The sequence below is a fragment of the Perissodus microlepis genome, chromosome 2 (assembly GCF_051167445.1).
Source record: "Perissodus microlepis isolate ML-2025 ecotype Zambia chromosome 2, ASM5116744v1, whole genome shotgun sequence".
Taxonomy (NCBI): domain Eukaryota; kingdom Metazoa; phylum Chordata; class Actinopteri; order Cichliformes; family Cichlidae; genus Perissodus; species Perissodus microlepis.
Window position 1 is genome coordinate 15443427 of NC_140462.1, and position 22328 is coordinate 15465754.

At 40.9% G+C, this 22328-nt stretch overlaps 1 protein-coding gene across 3 annotated transcripts; it reads left to right on the plus strand.

Moving 5' to 3' along the window:
* Positions 1–1647: 1647 nt before the first annotated feature.
* lnx2b (ligand of numb-protein X 2b) lies at positions 1648–21812 on the plus strand. 3 transcript variants are annotated; one of them, XM_084949648.1, is made up of 10 exons: positions 1648–1762; positions 6683–7270; positions 9454–9647; positions 13470–13669; positions 16208–16630; positions 17177–17305; positions 18206–18380; positions 19424–19664; positions 19765–19923; positions 20021–21812. In XM_084949648.1, the coding sequence occupies exons 2-10, from the start codon at positions 6867–6869 to the stop codon at positions 20154–20156; spliced, it is 2061 nt and encodes a 686-aa protein (XP_084805774.1). In that variant the 5' UTR covers positions 1648–1762; positions 6683–6866; the 3' UTR covers positions 20157–21812. The 3 variants fall into 3 exon arrangements, with proteins under 3 accessions (XP_084805774.1, XP_084805790.1, XP_084805783.1); XM_084949664.1 differs by having other exon boundaries at positions 9454–9638; XM_084949657.1 differs by lacking the exon at positions 1648–1762 and adding an exon at positions 2140–5801.
* The last annotated feature ends 516 nt before the right edge of the window (positions 21813–22328 follow it).

The following is a 22328-nucleotide window of genomic DNA, read 5'->3' on the forward strand; positions in this document are numbered from 1 at the left end:
CACTGATGTAAACATCCAAGTTTGTTGGGAGCAGTTTTGATTGTACAGTCTGACAGCTGCAGGGAGGAAGGACCTGCAGAAACGCTCCTTCATGCATCCAGGATACAGCAGTCTGTCACTGGCCACCACCAACTCCTTGGTTTTTCCAGCGTTGATCAGCAGGTTCTGCTGGCACCAGTCCACAAACTCCAGAGTCCACTGTCTGTACTCTGAGTCGTCCTCACCTGTGATGAGGCCGACTATGGCAGAGTCGTCAGAGAACTTCTATAGGTGGCAGCGTGGGGAGTTGAAGTCTGCAGCGTAGAGGGTGAAGAGGAACGGTGCCAGTTCCCTGTGGGGCCCCCGTACTGCAGACCAGCATATCAGAGACACAGCCCTGTGTCCTCACATACTGTGGGCATCCTGTGAGGTAGTCCAGTATCCACTGGGACATGTGGTGGTCCACTCCTGGTATAGCTCCAGCTCGTCCCTCAGAAGTCGTGGCTGGATGGTGTTGAAAGCACTGGAGAAATCAAAGAACATGATCCTCACAGTGCTTCCAGGCTTCTCCAGGTGAGTCAGAGCTCGGTGCAGGAGGTAGATGATGGCGTCCTCCCCCAATGAAGATCCAAAGGGAAAGGAGCTAAAATCGTGTTTTTAGTCACAGGATGAACAAAGGGGTTCTACTGGGGTCCAAGAATAAAAAATATGGACCTGGAAAAGAGCAAAACAGGTTTTGTCAAACCCCTGCAAACCTGGTTTCATAATAGAAATAAACTTTATTAATTCCACACTGGGGAAATTCACATGTTATAGCAGCACAGGGGCCAGCAAGAAAGAGTAAACTAGAGATATATTAGAAAAATAGCATATAAATAAAAAAGGCCAAAAAACTGCACAAGAGTTATTACTGCCATTTATGGATATAATATACACTAAACACACTTTCCATATGTACAGAATTGCATATTTCTAAATGAATATCCATTTCTGCTACATGCTATCTCACCATATAGCCTTTATTTTCTTTATCACCAGAGAATATTCAGAAACCAGGCAGAGGGTTTTTATTACCAGCACACCAGTTTATATGTAAACAGGCTGGCTGTTGGTGTTTTTTGTTTTTGTTTTAGCATCCATGACCTCACACATCTAAAACTGAATGTTGCACTGTACAAAACTCACAATAACTGAGATGAAGGCACTTTGAAAAAGTACAAAAATTAATTACTTGCATACTTTGTGCATCATTAAAAAATGAAAATAAAATAAAAAAAGGCATGAATATGCGTCTCTTTTTAAAATACTGGGAGTATTTTTTCCATTTTGTCATAGATGGATATATAGAGTTAGATATCAAAGCAAAATATAATGCTTTGGGGTGAGTTACTGCTTTGAAAGAGTGTTTTGTCTGCCTGGAAAGAGCGGGCTGTTATGTAAAACCTACCGCCTTGGAAAGGGGGACGGTACTGTGTACACCTGCATGGACTTCCCTCCGCTGCTCAACCTCTTTTCGGTTCAGTGTGTTTGCTCGAAACTGGGAAAGACGCCCAGTCTTCAGTCTTCGCCTGCAGGTTCAGCTGCACCTGGGACAGGTCAACGGCTGCTATGTGGTAAAAAGAAAGAAAGAAAAGAAAAAAGTAGTTAATGAAAACCAGCTCGGGGGAGACACTGGCCAGACTTTGTGCCGTGTTCATTTCGCTGCTGTCCGACTTCACAAAGACCTCGCTGTTCTAGCTTGCGACACGTTTGCTTCTGCTTCCGGAAAACAACCTTCACACAGGTAAGACGAGTTTCGACTTCGGCAAATTCTCTTCGTTTCTGTGTACAAATATCATTAGTAGCCGTTGTATTCTTTCTTTTACGCTTCATGTGAGCACTCTGTTCGCGTAAACGAGTCTTAGAGCGCAAAATTCGCGCTTTCACGGAAAAGTAAGTCGCTCAAGGTGTGTAGCAGTTAGCGCTTTCTCCGCGGGGCACACACGGTGTAGCTGAAGGTGAAGCAATGTCTTCATACTCTCACTTTACCTGCCTCATTAACCAGTATCCTGGCCAATACCTATGAAGAGCTGCTTTTATTGCCCCCTCTGTCATTTGGATCTGTCAAGGTGGTGTTGTGATTAGGAGCTCAGCAACAGCCGTCGGTTGTCAATGGAGGGACAGTGAGTTATTTATGGTAGCAGTGACAGCACGCACATCCAGGCAGTCAGAGTGGAAAATGATCGCAGATGCCCCTGTTGCTGTCACCGAGTGTCTGTTTTTTTCATGTGCGAAATTTTTAACTATGCAGAGAAAATGGTTATTTATTCAATCTGAAGGCGTTTGAAGTTTTTAGCCTGTTTTCCTTATTATTTCTATGAAATGTAAATTTCAGAGAGGAAATAATAAAGATGAGCCACAGTATTAAATCCACTGACCGGGTCTGTTAGTTAGCATTTACATGTGATGTTCTGCTGAGAAACCTTGATTCATCCTGATGTTTCGAAAAATACAATCGACCTTAACTCTGTTTGATGTAAACCAAAGACACTCCCCAACGGTGGCCTTTAGCCCTCAATAGGATCAGTCGTCCCTAAGCTAAAACCACAAAGAACTCCAGATGTTCCATGTCAGTGCAGTGAAGACTACTTGTTTTTTGTGGCATGTGATCAAAACATGTCTACTTACCCAGTAAACTAATACAGTATATGACTTATATTATCACCACATATTCTAATAAATGTACTCTAAAGAAGCCATTATGCTTAAGAACCTCTTTCACCACTTACAAGCTGCAAAAGGGGCACAAACATTAAAACTTCACTATGTGTGCGTGGATCTTTTGTATATTGGTTGCAACACTCTCTAAGGGTTAAAGACCTTGCTGCAGGTGTTGGTTGATTACCACACAGCTCTGGTATTTAACACTGACTGTGTGTTTGCCAGATCTCGATGAAGGTTTGAAAGAGTTGATATGCGTTGATTTATCTTTTCTTGCCAGGTTGCCTCTGGAGTAAACTCATTATTTTTAGTTTACAAATGGACAAAATGCCTCAGTGGGCCCGGTTTTTGTTTGTGCTATTGGTATTAAGTTTATACTGTTATAGTGTAATTGTGTGTAGTGGTGTTGTTATTGTAATGGCTTGAAACTGCTTTTGTCCTTTGATAGATTTTGGCACAGTTGGATTAAGTTAACCTGTTTCAGTTAAATAACTATACGTCTTGAATCAAATACACAGGAATCTTATATTTGTGTCACTCCTGCTGTAAATGAATCCAGAGCAGAGGATGCAATTTTTTTTTTAATGCTGAGCTATTAGAAATTTTAAAAAAGAAAGAAACTGTTGACAAAGTAATCCTGTGCTGAGGATTTTTTCGTGGGGATTTTGTTCACGAATTACAGCCCCAGTTTTCTCTCTGTAATAACATAATGAAATTACATACATATGTGGTGTTTGCTTGGCTGCTGTACACTGGGAGGCTTGCATGCCTTGTGCAAACAAGCTTGACCTCTGTGCGTGATTTGTGGTTATGAGACTGGCTCCACACCACACTGTGCACAAGTCTGCTTTAAGAAGCTTTATTTGTATGTATATTTGAGCCAAAGAGAAGCTAAACTGGGGAAGGCATTTTTGGCAAATTATGATTTATTGTGTTGTTGGAAATGATTATTGATTTTGTCCACACACAGTAGTTATACAATACAAATACTGGTGATTGTATTTAAAACAGAGGACTTTGCATCCTGTTGCTATAGCAGTTACATAAGATTTCTCAGAGACTGCTCAAAACCACGTGGCGTTGAACTTTGATTATAAAGATTAGATACAATTTCAGTTCAAGACGCTCAAGAGAAAAAATAGTCCTTGCAATCAAAAAGTAAACTTTATTATAGATAATAAAGTTACTGAAAGCTAAGAGTTACAAACAGGGAGTAAAACATACACAGAGTAATCAGTCAGAGACTAGAGAGATCCACCATGGATCTCCCTAGTCTCCTGGCATCCTGCTTATCTCACGTTACCTTGACCACTGGAACGATTCATCATCTGGACTGAGGAAAAACAAGGCAGTGTAATTTTCTTAAGGAATTACAGGCTTCAGAACATATTCAAGTCGTAAGCAAAAATGTGGTTTAATCTCTGAGAAATGCTCGCCTGATGATTAAGAGTTATTCATGTCTGGGTAACTAATTCAATTAATTTTCCATTCTAAGTGTGGTATTGTCATTTAATGCCAGACATTAATGGAAGGTAGAGGCAGACATGGCACACCTCCTGTCTCATGGACCTGAGAAATTACTGTCTAACATGGCCTCACCTGTGTTCACCGAGGGTGTGGCAGCACATGTGATTCACTCATATCAGCTATCAAGGCATGGGATTGGGGCCAGCTTTGAAGAAACGCCACCTCAGGTAATCCTCTAAAAGAGACCAAAGTACTCTGTAGGGCCACAGACACTTCCCTCGAAAGCTTATGCTGTCACATGATTACAAGGCATTTGATTTGGATAAGGTGTTCCCTGGTGCAGCCTTTCCTCTTTGGTTGCCTCTTAACATATTTCACCATATTTATTTCAAAACCGCTGGTTTATCATTTCCACACCTCTAATACTGAAAACTTTTAAACACAATTTAAATGGATGAGCTATGAAATATTCATTTTTACCTGTTATGAAGCGTAGAATGAGCTATAGAGACAAAAAAAACCCTTTTTTTTCTGCATAGTTTTAAACTGTTTTTTTTTCTGCTTTGACTTTGGACATTTTAAAGAGATTAACACGCTTTGAAACAAAAGCAGTGCCTTCAGTTTGTAGCGCTTTCTTACTTTGGCTTCATTTTTCAGCCCTGGAGGTTGTCACTTGACCACATTATGCTGTAACTTTTTGAAAACTCTCCATTTCACGTGGAAATTCCCAAGAAAGATGAGTACTTTGATCGAGGTCATGCTTTTTTTTTTTTTAAAAGGAACATGGTTAAAAGGCTAATAGCTTTACAGCCAGCTATTCTGAGATTACCATCATTTTTCAGGATGCTATTTATCCTCCTATGAAGCCATGTTTAATGAGGGCGTGTTGGAATACAAAACCTTTTGGAAGCTCTCTAAGACTAGCTAGTGCATGTCACTGTAGCACAAATCAAATACAGCTTTAATGTAAAGCCTAGCTGAATTGTTACCTCTTCATTAATTCAGATGGTGGATTTTACTTTACCGTCATCCACCGAGTGATGTGTTTTCAAGGTAAATGGAGCGTAGCCTGGTTTTTACTGTGTGTGTCTCTGTGCTACAGTATCCTTGACCCCGATTCGTAACAGGAATGGGTATCAGCTGTACAAAGTGAAGAAAGAGAAGGGAGAAGGCCTGTGTACATGTATATGGAGAGATGTTTGCACATATTTATAACCAGGCTTTTGTGTTTGCAGTCATTCATTCAGCTACTGAGAGTACTTTACCTGTGGTAGTGCAACATCAGCAGTCTGAGCCACCAACCCCCAAACCTACGCACACACTCACACACACACACTCACACACACACACACTGAGGCACTGATGATGGAGGCAGAACAACCATTTCTCCTTTCCTCTCATGGTGCCTAGTTATATTCAATTCCCCTCTGCATTCCTCACACCGGTGCAATTGGAGCTCATACACATCCACACTGATGCACATACACACACATAGTCTCTCTCTCTCTCTCTCACACACACACACAGTCATTATTCTGACGGTCTGCTGGTGAGGAGGCAGGGTTCTGGTTTCATTCAGGCTTCAGGCAACTGCTAGAGTCTCTCCTTTGCGTGCAGTGGCTACTGGGCGCTTGACAGCAAAGATATCATCTCGGGTGAGTCGCTTCAATAACACCGAAGATAAAGCAGTCTTTTTGTGTCTGAAATCAGCGCTGCGATCACAAAGACAGGGGACCTGAACATAGGGACTTTATTGTGGTGGCTCATTTTGTCATTTTCTTATGTGCAAGAGAACATTTGTCTTTAGTTGATTTGCATCAGTAAGCTAAAGCCATGTATCTTATGGTGGTATTTGATGGTCTTTGTGGATTTCTTAGCCTTTCTGACAGTCCAAAGTATTCTGAAAGTACATCAAGCTATTTTGCTAATCAAGTTAATAAAGCAGTTAATAAATAATCACTGATTATTTATTAAACAAACTGTTTTGATGGATGATGTGTCCTCAGTGGTAGATTTCACAATATCCACCTCAGTACATGTGGTGTAATTTGTGATGTTTCTTCATTTGTTCTTATTTGGAGAGGTTGTCTAAAAGTTTCTCCAGTTTTTCTCTCGAAGCAGTGCTCTTCTTATGAGAGGGAATTAAAAGGAGATTACGACCTGCACAAAGGGATAGAGACCACTGCCGTTTGGGTGCAAGGGGTCATTAGTGAAGGGGATTGCGTTTCTGCCCAGTTCATTCAGAATTCTTACTCCCGTGCGTGCTTTGCCTTTGTTCCTTCCCATTAACAGAAGGTTGACTTTAGTCTGTTTTCTTCTGGCTCATTTCACAGAGTTCAGCGCTTTCAGTGAGAAGCACTGTGACTTTTAGCTGAGATGAGAATTCCTTTTGTCCCTCAGGAAACTTGCTGAGAGGAAGCAGCTGTAGCTTGCTGCCATATTGCTGCAGCTTTGTGGATTTGTCATTTCCTGTGTAGCTGCCCAGTTTAAGTAGGAATGGTCTGCTGTACACTTAACTGTGTTTCTCTCTCAACAGAGAATCAACATGAAGATGTGGAGATAACATTTTCGACTCTGGATAAACTGCTTCACTGCTGGAGTGGATTTGACTGTGGGAATGCAAACGTAGACTTATGAAATATACTAAAAGAGTTTGTGAGGAGATAAGAGCGCGCTGATCCTTTCCAGACACAGAAAACTGGACTGAGCTCTCTCAGATAATGGCTACAACAGAAACCAAAGTTAGCGGCAGCAGCACTGTGGGCCTGTCGTGGGCACGCGTCTGTAAGGAGTGCGGCCAGCAGCACGACAGCCTTGACTCCCACTTGTACGAGTACCAGGATGAGGTGGACGATGAACTGGTTTGCCACATTTGTCTGCAGCCTTTACTGAAGCCAATGGACACACCGTGCGGCCACACTTACTGCTTTCATTGTTTGAGCAACTTTTTGAAGGAGCAGGACTTCTGCCCTGTGGACCGCCAGCGGCTGCAGTTACATCAGTGTCGTCCCTCCAGCCTGCTGGTCAGGAACCTGCTGGACAAGTTGACGGTTATGTGCCCACACTGTGCGGAGTGCCAGCAGACGATGCAGCGCTGTGAATTGCAGCCTCACCTGCACAACAGGTAAGACTCAGTGGGATGCTGACTGTGGATACTGTTTGACCTTCACAGTTCTGACACACATGAAACTCTAAATCTTCTATTATGAGTATCTTATGACGACATTATACGCAGTGCAATAGTTTTACCTAGTTTTCCTTCATTTGAACCATCTGCCTGCTTCACACAAAGGTTGTAGTTTATGTTGGTGTTTATGTAATGTGTCCTATGTTATATTCATGTTCATCTCTGATGCCTTCTTGTGTAAACTACCAGCGACCTAACTCATCGGTCATGTGGTTGTCACAAGAACTGTTGAACTTTTTCAGAAACATTTGCTTTCTTGCTTTTTAGGCAAGAGTTAAGACGAGTGTTGAATGGCTGTTTACTCAATCTGAAGCTACAGCTGGCTTTCGTTTAGTTTAGCCTAGCTTGAAGACATCTAGCCTGTCCACCTTGCAGATCTGCGGAAACTGTTTGTTAATCTGACAGTTGATGTGTAAAGTGGCCATATCACAGATTTACAGAGGGATTCATGTGACAGATTAAAGATTTATTGCAGGCTTGTTAATTAGTAAGCTGACTAAGTGCAGGAAGGCAGTTTCTTTCTTTTTTTTAAAGTCATATTTGGCTTACAGGCACGAGTATTGTAGCTTATCATTCGTGTCGAAATGACAACAAGAAGAAAAACTTAGATAAACACAAGATCTGCAGGGTTTTGTGAGAAAATTCTGATTACTTTGTCGGAAAAAAGAAAAGAAAAACATAACGTCTATAGCTGTGTTTTTGTACGGTGGCCTTGAGAGGTCAAATGTGCTCAAGCTTAAAAAAACACAAAACACAATGGAAGTTGGATAAAATACAACAGAAATAGAAAAGATGCAGCAAAAGCCATTTAAAAATAAAAAGTGACAAGCTAAGAGTAAACAGCTAATAGCAAACACGTATCTACAGTATTATATGAATCATGTGTTTAAACTGCATATCACCTGCATCTTTTTCTCTCTCGCAACACAGATGAATCCTCAAACACCAAAAGTGCAAACCTTTGCGTGTTTTGGTTTCTGTTACATTTGCACCTGGTCCGTCGTGTTATTGTGTCACATAAACACTCCTGTTGTATTTTGTGAGATTTTATGTTTTTCTACTTCTTGTCATGTGTTTTTTTTCTATATCCGTTGTGGGTTTCTTTTTTCTATTTTAGTCATGTTTTGTATGCTTTTCCGTTTGTTGGTGTTTTCTTAACTCGCAGTCCGTTTGACCTTTCAGGGCCACCATAGCTGTGTCCTCTACCAGCTATTGCTGGTAGCATAGTTCGTCTGTGAACACACAGCTGTGTAGTTATTGAGTTCAATACGAGGCACAGGTCACTCTTCTTGTTTTCACATGGAGAGTGTGGTGCTTATCATCCAGTGGCTGCCATGACGCAGTCAGTTGTGGGAGGAAAATTAGCTCGCTGCAGCTTCTCTGTGTAAACAGTGAGGAGGCAAAGTTCAGGCATGAAGACCAGGCACCGGTTCCAGCACAGGCTTAATCAGATTCAGCCTGTCTCAACAGACACTCTGCAATGCAGAGAAATCTGCATAGTGCTTCTCCTCTGGTCTCTTTGCTCTCACAAAACCCATTTAACATTGAATTTTGTTCCCTGAGTTCATTTTCAGCCATTCCTGTACATGTACCTATAATATTTTTCATTATCTTCACTTATATATGAATACAGCTACAAAGGTGGGATCTCCTATTAAATGTGGCCAAAATTCAAATGAGGTAATCATATGTATAATTAATTCCTTTGAGCCAAAAACTCAGACAGCTGTAATGCTCAGTTTTTTTTTATTTTCTGTCAGATCTGTATGATGCCAATGGGAGGGGATTTCCTTGGTGTTGTCATCTCAACAGCACTGGTCTTGAACACAGCTTCATCACCTAACTGCTCTTCAAACTTTGTTTCTGATGAGCAGCTAATTAGAGGAAAGTTGTTTTTTAAAGGGAAGGGATGGAAGTAAAAGCAGCTTGTTTCAGACAGTGGATGGACTGATGGGCTGCACAGCATAAGGGAAATGAGAATTGTTTGGAAAGATACTCTAGTAAAAGAATATAAAGCTGTAGCTCCAAATTGTAATAAAAGATTCTCTTTAAACTCCTTTTAACATCACTAATTCACCCACTTACTTGTTAATGTTCTTCATACTTCTGTCAATCCTCAGATGTCCTGTTTTTAGAAGACTCAGAGAGGAAGCAGAGAAGAGGAAGAGGCCCTCATGGAATGAATTAAAGGGACGTAAGGGTGACGGAGAAGGGTCTGGAGATGCGAAACACTCAGCAACACTGTCTCGAAATTCAACCCGGGATCAGCCCGAGCCTGGGCTCATTAATCCTGCCTATGAGGAAGGTGAGGAAGGTATGGAGTTATTTTATTATTTTAAAACCCGCCATTTCTCAGGGTGTGCATTAGAACAGTACCAAATAATCTTTATAGAAGCTTCGAGGCTTAACAGGAATATTTCCAGTTGGTAGGGTGATTGTCAGGGCACACACGCGATTTGCTGCTTTTAGCCTTTAAGGGTTTGATTCTGTCTGTCTCAGGTGAATCATCAGCCTGGCTGTAGGAACATGTACCAGCTCACACACAGTTTAACCAGACAGTTGCATCATGGGTGGGAAAAACCCTGAAAGCAACTTGCAAGCCGGTATCACCGACCAAAGTTCAGTAAAACACAGTTGCCAAGCAACTGGTACCAGGTGTCCACAGTGAAGTTTATATTTGTGCAACTATAATCTGTCGTTTGATTTTTGAAAAATCTTTGTTAAAATCTCAGCAGACTCATAAATGTAGAATGATGTTAGATATGTTTAGTAATGCTGCCCCCCCCCAGCATAAAAGCTTCATCATGTTGATTCATCCAGGTTTTACCATCTTTGCCGCTAGTAAAATTCATAGCTTTCTAACTGAATGGGAGCAAATACATTGGTAGTATTGCTGAGGAGTAAGCATGTAAGTACTTGTATGGTCTGTGTGTATGCACAGGCCATTTCCATGGAAGAGCGAGGCTGTGCAGTGCAGCAGAGTTTGCGCTATCTCACTGTTATAATCACAAACTGAGGTCCACTCTGCGTCACTCTGTTTCCTTTTCACGATACTCTTCAGCGCATCCCGGAAACACAAATGTCACAGATTTACTGGTTTATGTCATAGTGTGTTATTCCATGTAAGTATCTATGGGAAAATAGACATTTCTAAAATTTTGGTGAAGACGGTGTTTTTCTCACCAAAATGTCTTGCTGGGAGTTAAAGGAGACGATCATATCTGTCTCTGCATTCAGGAAAAAAGATGGGCACAAGATATGCTCAGCTTATCTGAACACAAACATTACAAAAAATGCTCCTACAGCCTGCTCTTCACGCTTTGGGTTTTCTGTGAATTTTGCAGCAACAGGAAGATCATTTAAAGATTGGATTCTATTTCTGTAGAGTTGCTTTAAAGTATAAGTCAACTAACAGTTGATTACAACATTGATCCTTTATATGTATACAGGCTACAGTAATGTTTAACCTAAACAACTGGCCAGCACCAACATTAACACTTGTGGTACATTATATGTCCATATAATGTACCATACTGTATATGGACATATAATGTTTTTCAGGTTTTTCCACTGCCTTCAACCATTCTGATAGTTGCAGCATTCTCCCTCTGAGAATTTGCACACATCTGCAAATTCAGAAACTGAAGCAATGATTAATATCATTCTCACCAAAGTTGCCAGACATACACAGGAGGTATCTGGAGTACTGAGCAGGGCAATCACGATCTACTGACATGGAGGTGCACGTCAGGTCCGGGGTAGATTTAAGTATAAATCCCCTGTAACTTAGTTGTGCTTAATAGGGCGTTTACTGAGAGCTTGTGACATCGCTAGAAAAGAGGTGATGGGGTAAGAGGCATCTTGAAATGTGTAAACAAGCTATCAGTGTATCTGAGCTAACTTTATGCGAGGTGAAATAGAAAGTGAACAAGTAAGAGAATGTGGAAAGCTACAGACACCATGGACGAGTAGCCGTTATGCCCCGTATTCACCTGAAGAATGCATGTGTCGTTGATGCATTGCGCTGTAGTGTTTTGTGAGACAACTGACCTTTACAAAGACTCGAACAGACCCTCGCATAGTCACAGACCATTAATGTGTTGAAGGGTGTAGCCTGTTTTTGCTTCCAAATAGTTTCTGAAGTCACTCGTCACTGTTTAGATTGCTTCTACTATTTTCTTCTGTAGTTTCAATCAATGAAAATGTTTGCATACTGGGTCTATGAAATAAATATGCACTAAGCTTCCAATTTCTGTGGTTTTAAAAGGTACGCTGCTAGCACTGCAACCAAGCACTAAATAGCTTATGTTCACTGAATAAAGAATTTATTATGTTTTTAAGAAAAGTTTTTATTGAACAGTGTCAGATATTTGCATGTTGAGTGTGAAGGCATTCATGTGTTTTAATATGAATTACTTTTCCTATTCACTGCCTTTCAGACAGCCTTAGGAGACTTGTTTACAGACAGGTTTATATCACGATGACAATGAAAATATTATTAAATGGTCAGCACAATTCATGCTCCTTTATAGCTTCTTTCCCTCCCCTCATCCTCTGTCCTAATGGCAGTGTCCCATTTGATGATCCAAGTAGGGCTGGGCCGTATCATGCCGTTCACGGTAATACCAGTGTAATGTCGGGCAATGATAAGAATGTGAAATACTGTGGTAGAATATGGGTAAAACGCGCATGCGCAATGCCTTTGTTTTCATACGCACATGGCGGAAAAAGCATGGCGGGGACAGAGAATGAGAAGGGCGAAAGCGGATCGTTGAATGAAACGGATGAACCAGAATTGGTTTGTAAAAATGCTACAACTTAAGTTGCGTGGCACTGGTTTAGCTTTCGTCCGTCAGATACACAACAAAGCACTATTTTTGGTAGCGCATGCTAGCGGGCCGTTGTTATTACCGTGTTTTTTGGAAAATACGGCACACTTAAAATCAATCCTTTGATTTTTCTGAAAATTGACAGTGCCCCTTATAATCCCGTGTGCCTTATGTATGAATTCTGGTTGTGTTTACTGACCTCTAAACGATTTTATGTGGTACACGGCGCTGGAAAATCTGTCAAATGTTTTAGTACGACTTTGCTAAGCTACGAACCCGCACCGCTTGATGGATTGTCGGAGCATTACGGCTACCGTAGGCAGGAGCCTTGCGGAGTGATACGTACTGTGCTTCAACAGAATATTACCGTATTGTGTGTGTATAACCTCTTTTTAAGTTTTGTGGATATTATACATGGTTATGCTGAGGATATGTCGGCCAATTTCCACTGGAAATGCCTTTTGGTTAAACTGTCAGCAAGGAATTTGCATTTGCACTGTTAAATTTTTATATAACTTTAATGCACATAAAAACAGCTGCTTGTTTAACTGAAAATACATTGATATATATATATATATATTTTTTTTTTTTGCACGAATAAAGTTGTGGAGTTGTAAAGTATTTTGTCTAGTGTCAATTATATCGTCAGTTATAACGTTATCGCAAATTTTCAAATGTATATCGTGATAAATATTTTTGGTCATATCGCCCTGCTCTAGATCCAAACCTGGGTTTTATACACTGAGCAGGTTTTGTTTATGCTAACAATTTACTTGCATGCCGTGTTGAAACATCCTGCAGGGAATAAAAACAATTTAAAGTGCTGGTGTGAATCTTTTAGTGTTTTTTTTTTTTTTTTTTCATGTGTGGAAAAAACATTGATTTCTGGTGTGTGAATAAATATATTATAGCTGTATTTTTACACCACTGAATTGAACCAGCTTTGCCTTTTCTGTTGTGTTTTTGGATCTATGGAAGTGTGACACCTCAGTAAAGTAGGGTTAGAATTTGTTTAACTTGTGGGCGAGTTACCATATTTGGAAGATAAGAACCGTTTACAAAGATAAAAAAAACCAAAAACAAAACAAAACATAATTAATCAGAGTCAAGCTGGACTCCAAACAGCTCAAACTTGTATGATTATATCTGTTTGTTTCCTTCTTTCTGCTGGTGTTCCTGCATTGGGTATTTTGCAAGGTTAGGTATTTTACAAGGTTCATTCCAGTGAAAAAGAGGAGAGAACTGGGAATAAACAGGACATACAGCCATGTTTATTACTGTTGCTTTTCTTTTTCCCACTCCTACAGACAACAACTCCCTGCGGTCCAGTTTGGTGGCCGAGGCCACTGTCGTGGAGCTGATCAGAGATGAACCCGGAGAGGAGCTGGGCCTTCGGATCGTGGGGGGGAAAGACACACCGCTGGGAAACATAGTCATACAAGAAATTGTGCGGGACTCAATAGCAGCTAGGGACGGCAGGCTGGCACCAGGAGACCATATTTTAGAGGTGAGAGAAAACAAAAACGAGGGAAGAGCTGGGATTAAGTCGTATTCAGCTGTTATTCAGTGTTGGGATTTAGAAATCTCGTGTCGTGGCATAGCGTGACAGTTGAGGCCAAAATTGTTTCGCACACAACACCTTATGACTACTTCTCATGGTATTGTAAACACACTGCTCCTGAGGGGGTGGGAAAGTAGACATTCAAGATAAACAAGTTTTGTCTCCATGGCAACAAGGCGTGGTTAATATTACCTGGCAGAAGTGCGTCATGTTAGCTTGAGCAACTTTACTTTGTTGGTGTAACTGACTAACCAACTGCCTTTCACTTTAATAGTCTTCAAACATTAAGGAGGAACTGCGTTTGGTTTCCGCAGAGAATAATGGGAGTGCAGAATATCAATAACAAGAATATTCCACATCCGATTTCTACCCTCACATTGCTCTGAAATGAATTTCCTGTGAAATACATTTTATCTTTTCTTCTAAAGCTAAGCAATCCCAGACCTGGAAATGAAAACAAAAACCATACTGGAGAACACCTCGCTTTCAGGACGCGAAACAATTGCTTCCTTTGTTTGTGAACCTAAAAAGATGATTGATTTTTGCTGAGGCCTATTCTTAGATTTGTGAGGCAGACTTCAAACAGAAGAGACTTGGAACTAATGTTTACGTACCTGTGATAATCTTGATTATTTTATTAAGAGGACAACAAAACTAAAGTGTAATGTCCATCCTTCTCCTTCAGCGTCTCCAGTTCAGGGCTAACACTGAGAAACAGACAACCATTCACACTCACGTTTATACCTCCCACCTAATTAGAATACCCAGTTAATCTAACATGCATGGTTTTTGGACTGTGGGAGGAAGCTCGAATTTCCAGACAGACAAGCAGTTGCCTGCCTTGCCTGGTGGCAAGCAGCACCTTGCTTGGGGGCCCAGGCCAGTGGGGGCCCCCTGAGGGCTGATAAACTTTAAACTACAGCAATAATGCACAGTTTGTAGTGACAGTATGAAAGGCCTAAGCCTCCCTTAGGCGTCCCCACCTGACTCCAGTCACTCCCTTTTCAAGTGGCATGCATGATTGTGTTTAAACAAACCTAATGACAACAATGTAAACTGAGGGGAGGATTCCTGAAAAAAGAAAGAAGAAAAAAGCTAAACTGTGGAGCAGATAATGATTATTAAATGTAAATTAAATTATAAACATGATCCAGATGTTTTTCCTATGTGTGAATGCCTCACTTCAGCCAAATAGCAACAAAACATAACAGGTTTTGTGGAAAAAACATGCTCTGCTTATTTTGGTATGAAATTAGACAACCAAGGGCAAAATAAGTCTGGTTTTAATGTTTTCAGTGGCATGGAGGAAGCCACAGAATGGCTTTGTGGCTTCTGTTTAGTCAATATTTCTAGATAGATAGATAGTTAGTTCAAAAACGGCATCATTTATCAGTTACCCTAACCTGCCATCAGCCATGAGACCTGCACCACATTTAGATGAAATGCCACCGCTCATTTTTTTCAGCTGATGAGAGACGAGCGTGTGATGGTGTTTTGTCTCCAGATGCACAACATTCTAGTGATGAGGACTTTGAAGATTACTCACAGTTATTTACTCAGAGTTAAATGACTTAATATGAGATTTGGATCTTCCAAAAGAAACAACTGAGTGGCTTGGGTCTAGACTGAGTGAGAAAAACTTCCTGACTACAGGAAAAAAAAATTCTTTCTACTGGAGACGATTTATTTGAATTTTAGGAGTGAGACCGCACCTCATGCCATTGCCCTTCTGCTTCTCTGTCTATATATGGCATCCTGCATGGTTCCCCCCTCTTTTTTTCAATTCATTTACCTCACAATAGTATATAGTGATCAGCCGCCAGTTTACTCCATCTGCAGGATGTGATGAGAAGGATCATCTTCCTTCATTGAAATGGATGATGACTTTCTTTATTGCGTTCATGTTGAGGGTTTGTTGGGTTGTGTGTACGATGCAGATGAGTACAGGCTGTTCACTGACAGTTCAAACTCCAACCTAAAATGTATTGTACTGCTTAATAGCAATTATTTTTGCATCCATGCCAGTTGGTGTTTCTGTCCAGCCGAAAGAAACTTATGAAAATAACCAAATTGTGTTAAAGAAGAAGTTGAAACACAATGAGCACAAATGGACCACCTGTGAAAAGAAAACTGTACAGAATCATTGAATTAGGTCGCGTCAGCTCTTTTCTGGAAAACAGAAATCGTATTTTTAATGCAGGGCGTTGTATTGCGGGGAGACGCGGTGGTTAGTACTATTGCCTAACAGCAAGAAGAACCCAAAATCTGCATGTTCATCTCGCTGTGGCAACCATGCTAAATAGCATTAAAGCCAGATATGACAAAGCTTTATTTCCAAGCACATCAAATTACACCACTGTCAAGAAAGGTTGATCTCTTTTATGCTTGACAAATAACTGTACACAGTGAAGGCAGGTAATGTTTGCGCTCAGCTGCTTTATCAGTGACGGTGTTGTTTCTCCTCTTTGTGGTGTCGTGTTCCAGGTGAATGACATCAGCTTGGCTTCAGTTCCCCACACTCGGGCCATCGCAGTGCTGCAGCTGCCCTCCCTCCTCAGGCTCACCGTCATGCAGGAGAAAGGTTTCAAATTAAGGGATCAACGCTCAGACCAAAACCAACCCACTTCCACCGGCTCCCCGGGCTCTCACAGTCCCCATAGCAACGCTACCTCCAGTAACAACCCTGGTACAGTCCTGCAGGTGACGCTAGTGAAGAGTCAGCGCACAGAGCCGCTCGGCATCAAACTCATCCGCAAATCAGATGAGAGTGGGGTTTTTATCTTGGACCTGCTGGCTGGTGGTTTGGCAGCTAAGGATGGAAAACTGAGGAACAATGACAAAGTTTTGGCCATCAATGGACATGACCTGAGGCATGGGACACCTGAAAGTGCAGCCCAGATTATACAGGTAGATTACAGACTGCACCCTTATTTCTTAAATAAACAAAGTTAAGATGCTGTTTAAAGTAAATAAAAACACAAAGAATAAAAAGGACTTGCACATCACAAAAGTTATTCAAAAAGTGACATCAATATTATTATTGTGCAGCCCTTAACTTACAATGTAAAGTGCCTTGAGGCAAATGTTGTTGTGATTTGGTGCTATATAAAGAAATAACATTGAACTGAATTAACAGCACGTTGACAACATTTTGGGACACAGGTTGTTTACAACTTGTACAGACATGAAAGAAGCATCTGTTAGTATGTTTATTATGGACTCTGTCCCCAGCAAGTCTCTACAAGTCATAATACATCTTAAAATTTCTACAGACCAAAGGCATCCCGGAGGGCCATCAATCACAGCATGGAAAATGTATCCTAGGTGATAATTGGTGGACCAGACATGCAAAACCCTCAATATAAACACCACCTGGCAGAGGAATTCATAATAGGAGCTTTGTATGAAATTTGTTTGTGTAAAATCATTTGCTTTTATTCTTTGTGCCAACAGGCCAGTGAGATGCGTGTAAACTTTGTGGTGATGAGATCTGCGGAGGCTCAAGAGGAAGGAGGAAGCAGCAGAACATCCAGGAGGACGCCTGAGCCGCAGTACTTTAGGCGCCGGTCCACCTACATGAAGGTAACACACAAACCATTTCCTCCCAAGTCGATCCTCAAACTGAAAGTAACTGGCCCTCGTTTGTTTTAGTTTTTTTTTAATTATATATTTTATATCCATGTTTCCAGGTGGTTTCCAGCTGTTGTCTTTTAACACCGCAACGTTGGTAGCAGTGTCTTACAAACTTTGCATGTTTATGTTTACACAGCGTAATTGTGACGTTCACTCCTGTGTCGCTCACACTCAGTTGTACCATACACAGTGAGTGGAAAGAACAGCAACCCCCCGTTTGAGGGGTGAGAGCAGACACCTGCAATGGTGAGCAGAGATAAAAGCCCTTCTTTGGGGCCTCCCTCTGGCCTGATCAAAAGGCCCCGGGTGCTGTTCGCTCTGCCGCTACGGGGCCACTGTCTTGTTGTTTTTTTGGCTGTTTCTTTGCGAGACAGAGGATCAAAGCTGGTAACAGTTAGCTTTCGCCTGCAGAGTCAAGCCTTTTCGTCTTGCTGGGGGGAAAGGAGGGGGGATTCCCTGCTGTGGAGAGGAAGAACCCCCCACCTTCCCTTCTGATGGTTTGCAGACTCCAGAGAGCCACAAGGAGACTGGTTGAAGTTGTCATTTTCCACACATCTTTTCCACTACGAGAGCGTAGTGCTGAACCTCACACGTTCCCTCTGCCCTTACCTCTCAGCTCCATCTCAGATGTTTCACATTTGTTTCTACAAGTGGTTTTGTAAGGGGGATCCATTAAGTCAGTGATCCTGGAGAGAATGTGATTAGCTGGCATGTTAGGCCAAACGAAAAAAAGGTTAACGCCTGTGGAGAAAACATGAGGTAGAGGACATGAATTTAAAAATCCATACAATGAAGATGGTCAATATGTTTCTTATTGCTTGGTATTAATGTGTGTCATTGTTTCCATAGGATCCTCCAGGTGGATTTTCTAGTCAGGAGAAGACTGTGAGTCTGAAAAAGGAGCCTCGGCTTTCCCTCGGCATCACGATCGCTGGAGGGAGGGATTGTCGCTGCCGTCTACCGGTTTACATCACAAGTGTGCAGCCTGTAGGCTGTTTGCACCGAGATGGCACCATCAAAAGAGGTACAAACCACAGGAATAAAAAGAGTGTTCTTGTCTTTGTAACGTTCTCTTGGCCAAGGGCTACGGCTAGAAATTATTTCAATATTTAATTCATCTTTAGATATCCTCAATCATTTTTGCCTGTAACATGTCAGAAAATGTAAAAATCCCCAAAAGTGTCACGATGATATCTTTTCACTTTTGGGTTTCAAATAAATGCCAGTTTTCTATCATGTATAACCAGGGTTAGGGCCGGTGATCGTGATGAACTGGACAGGCGGCCAACTTTGACAGGGGGGCATTTGGCTCAAATCACTTTGGCATTCCATAAAATAAGAAATTAAAAAGAAAAAAAAAAAAAAATATATATATATATATATATATATATATATATATATATATATATAAGGGGAGAGTGCAATCATAGTCTCACTTACATGTTATTGCACTTGTGTGCGTGCACACACACATACACAGTGCACAACACAGAGGTTATAAACTAAAGTGCAAAGTAAGACTTGTTAAATTTATGTTTGAAAGAGAACTACAAGAGTCAATTACATTTGATTAAAACTCTGGGTCGTCTGTACAGGCTACACAGCAACTTTAAGGATAAAAAACTATTTTTAAACACATCATAAACGGGCATGCATGATTACAGTCATGTGGGATCTTTTTTGGCCGTCCCTGGACCTCCAAGACCATCCATGCCATCAACACTGTACAGAATAAATTGAACATCTTTTCTGTCCACTGATTAATAATTTAGTAAGCCAGTTTTTGTAGAGATAGTTGTACATAAATTCAATCTATTAAGCCTTTAACGAAAACCAAATTACAATGTATTTTAATAAATAAGTGTTAAGATTCTGGAAATGGCAGCTCTGTTTGAAAATCCACTACAAAAGTACAGGAAAAGGGCAATTTTCCTGTACCCTATCCATCCCACACTTTGTCTGTGGTTGAACTGACATCTTGAGTTTTTAAAAAAAATCACTTTAAACACAGAGATAATTTTAACTGAACTGGCCTTGTCCTTGTTAACATCATCTGTATTTCTTCAGGTGATGTTCTGCTGAGCATCAACGGTGTTGATTTGACTCAGCTGACCTACAATGAGGCCGTTTCTGTGCTGAAGGCTCAGACAGCTCAGTCCCAGGTGGTGCTTCGTGTCATTCAGACTCTGTCTGAGGAGTCAGAGGAGGACACAGAGGCTAACGATGACGAACTCGACATTGCAGAAGACTCACGAGATGACAGCCTCAACTGGACCCCGCTGTGGACTCGCTGGCTGGGATTACCAAGGTAAAGCCAACTCGGTATAATAATTTATATCATAGTCATAGTGCTGTTTGAGCTGTTTTTGCTTTTATGTGAAAGAGCTGACTCTGACTCGTTTCTTCAGTCACATGCACTGGTGCCGGGACATCGTCCTGCAGAAGACCAACAACGAGAGCTGGGGCTTCAGCATCGTTGGGGGTTATGAGGAGAGCCACGGGCAGCAGCCGTTCTTCATCAAAACCATTGTGCCTGGAACACCGGCTCACTTTGATGGACGCCTCAAGTAAGTTAACCACATTTTGACTCCCATGTTACATCATCCGCTCCTGCATCTTTTCGGCACCGACCCTGATAACGAAAATGTCCCGCGGCTTTCTCAGGTGTGGTGATGAGATAGTGGCGGTGAACGGAGCTACAACTGTGGGAATGAACAACTCCTCTCTCATCCCGATGCTCAAACTACAGAAGAATAAAGTCACGCTGACTGTGGTGTCCTGGCCGGGAAGTCTAGTATAGCAAACCTCATGTGCTCATTCTGTGATCTCCTTCCTTTCTTTACTGGGAATCTCACTGTCCCTTCCACATGTAACCCGTTGAGATTTTTGAGGTCATGTCATACAGAAGATGCGTGTTCTTCAAAACCATCCCATGTACAATAGATGATTTTCCATAGGTGGACTGTTTTTTTGCGATATTGTCGTGTAACAATGATGACAATCCATGAATTATGTGCTAAAGACAAACTGGAAAGATTCATTTTTTTTGGAGTGTCTTTCTGATCCCATTTTAAAGTTGTATGTATATTTTTAGCTTATCTGCCTAATGTTTTATTTGGTAGTGATTACATCTTAGACTGTGTATAAAAATGTAGCTTTAGGGTCTGCAAAGTGAAACTAATGCAGAAGTGCCTTCTTTCTAATGACCTGCAGGGGACGACTTCGTTGGTTGCAAAAAGACGTTGTACAGAAGTCTATGGGAATCTTCCCATAGACTTCTGTACCCCTTTTCTATAACCTCAATAAACATTTTCCTTATGAGTTTATGATCTCCGTTGCTAGTTTTATGCCTTAATGAATATAGCATATAGTTCAGCTTGTAAATTATCGTCTTATTTGGAGTGAAACAGGACGATAAAGCAGGGAACGCTTTAGAGTAGACCTGCCTTGTGACTGACAAGTGACTGAATGTGGAGTGTCCTGTGGATTTTCAGTCGGATCCTCACCTCACTCGTCACATCCAGTTATGAAAACCCAATATGGTGACCGCTATCCCCCTCAGCTCGAGTCTACACAACGGGACTACGACACAACGGCTGCATCTATCCTTTGTATACAGCCTATGGATGGTATTAGATGTTAAGTGATAATGAACATTTGTACATAGTTGAATTGCGTTATTGTTAACAATATGCTGACACCAAATATTTCAGGAAAGTGAAGTCTTAAGTTGATTTAAATTGACATTTTAGAGCAAAATTAGCATCTACATGGAGAATATCAGCAGTGAGATTTTTTTCTTTTTTTTTTCATTTTTGGACAAAACTAATTGTAAAGGATTTTAAAATGTCAGAAATATTTGAAGTCTACATCATGACAGTAAAGATCACGCTTCTTTACTCAACAAATATGTGTAGAGCGTTTAGTCAGCATTGTGTTGCTAGGGGTTGGATCAGGTTTATTTCCTGTAAGCTCTTAACAGGAAACTTTAACCTGTGTTGTGAAACTCTTAAGCTGGTTTAAAAGAAGCTAATAGATTATTTGACGAACATTGAGTTTTAATCAAAACTTTTTAATCTGTATTCACTGAATATGTGTATGTATATCATCTCCGTTTCTTTCCAAATGATAAAGTTGCTCATAATGAACGAGTTTAATAAGCAGGTGCCTTGTAGATATCATAGGACAAACCAGAATTTATATACTTGCCTTAAATTTTTTGCTCCACCAAAAATGTATTTTCCTCATTATTTGTTCTTCTCAATATTTACTGTTTGTGGGAATTCAAAGCCTTGCTCTGATAGATCTGTGTCGACACATTCCCAGTGGCCTTTGTTGCATCTTTATAGATGAGATACCTATTGAAAAGCTACGGATGGCTGTAAAATTTACAGCAGGTAATGTGTGTATTAGCCTGTCCACCGTTTCATTATGTTCAATAAAATCATGAAATCATTCCGTCTTTCTGTTATGAATGTTCTGTACACTTTGGGCTTTTTGGGGAGGAAGGTTAAGTGTAGTAAAGGCACAGCTTTACAAGCCACCCTTTATTTATACTTGATGATGGATGGGTAGTTTAGAGGGGATTATAAATACACCAGTATTCACAGAGGAAGGGTGCAAATGTTAGAAATAAGTTATTACAGTTACTGATGTTGAAAGTCTGTGGCTGGACGGTTTATTAGCCTGTTCACTCTGACCCCTAGTGGACACAAGGACTGAAGTGGCCAAGGTGTCCAGATTCCATCCTGTAAAACCTTTAAAGTAACCATGGTATCCATGAATTAAAAAATAAAACTATTGTTATTAATCTTGTGCTTTATCACAGGCCTGTTATGCAATTTTAAAATCATGCTCTAAAGTCCTCAACAGTGATTTCTCACAATTATGATTTGCCAGTTCTCTCAATAAAATCTTCACTTCATAAGCACTTACATACCACCAACTTACTAGTTTTATTTCTGTCTATATT

Bases quoted from the DNA above. Each gene is read 5' to 3' on its own strand.
- lnx2b (XM_084949648.1), top strand. From the start codon at position 6,867: ATGGCTACAACAGAAACCAAAGTTAGCGGCAGCAGCACTGTGGGCCTG. The intron at 9,648-13,469 runs GTATGGAGTTAT...CCACTCCTACAG, and splicing joins CTATGAGGAAGGTGAGGAAG to ACAACAACTCCCTGCGGTCC. The intron at 19,665-19,764 runs GTAAAGCCAACT...TCGTTTCTTCAG, and splicing joins CGCTGGCTGGGATTACCAAG to TCACATGCACTGGTGCCGGG.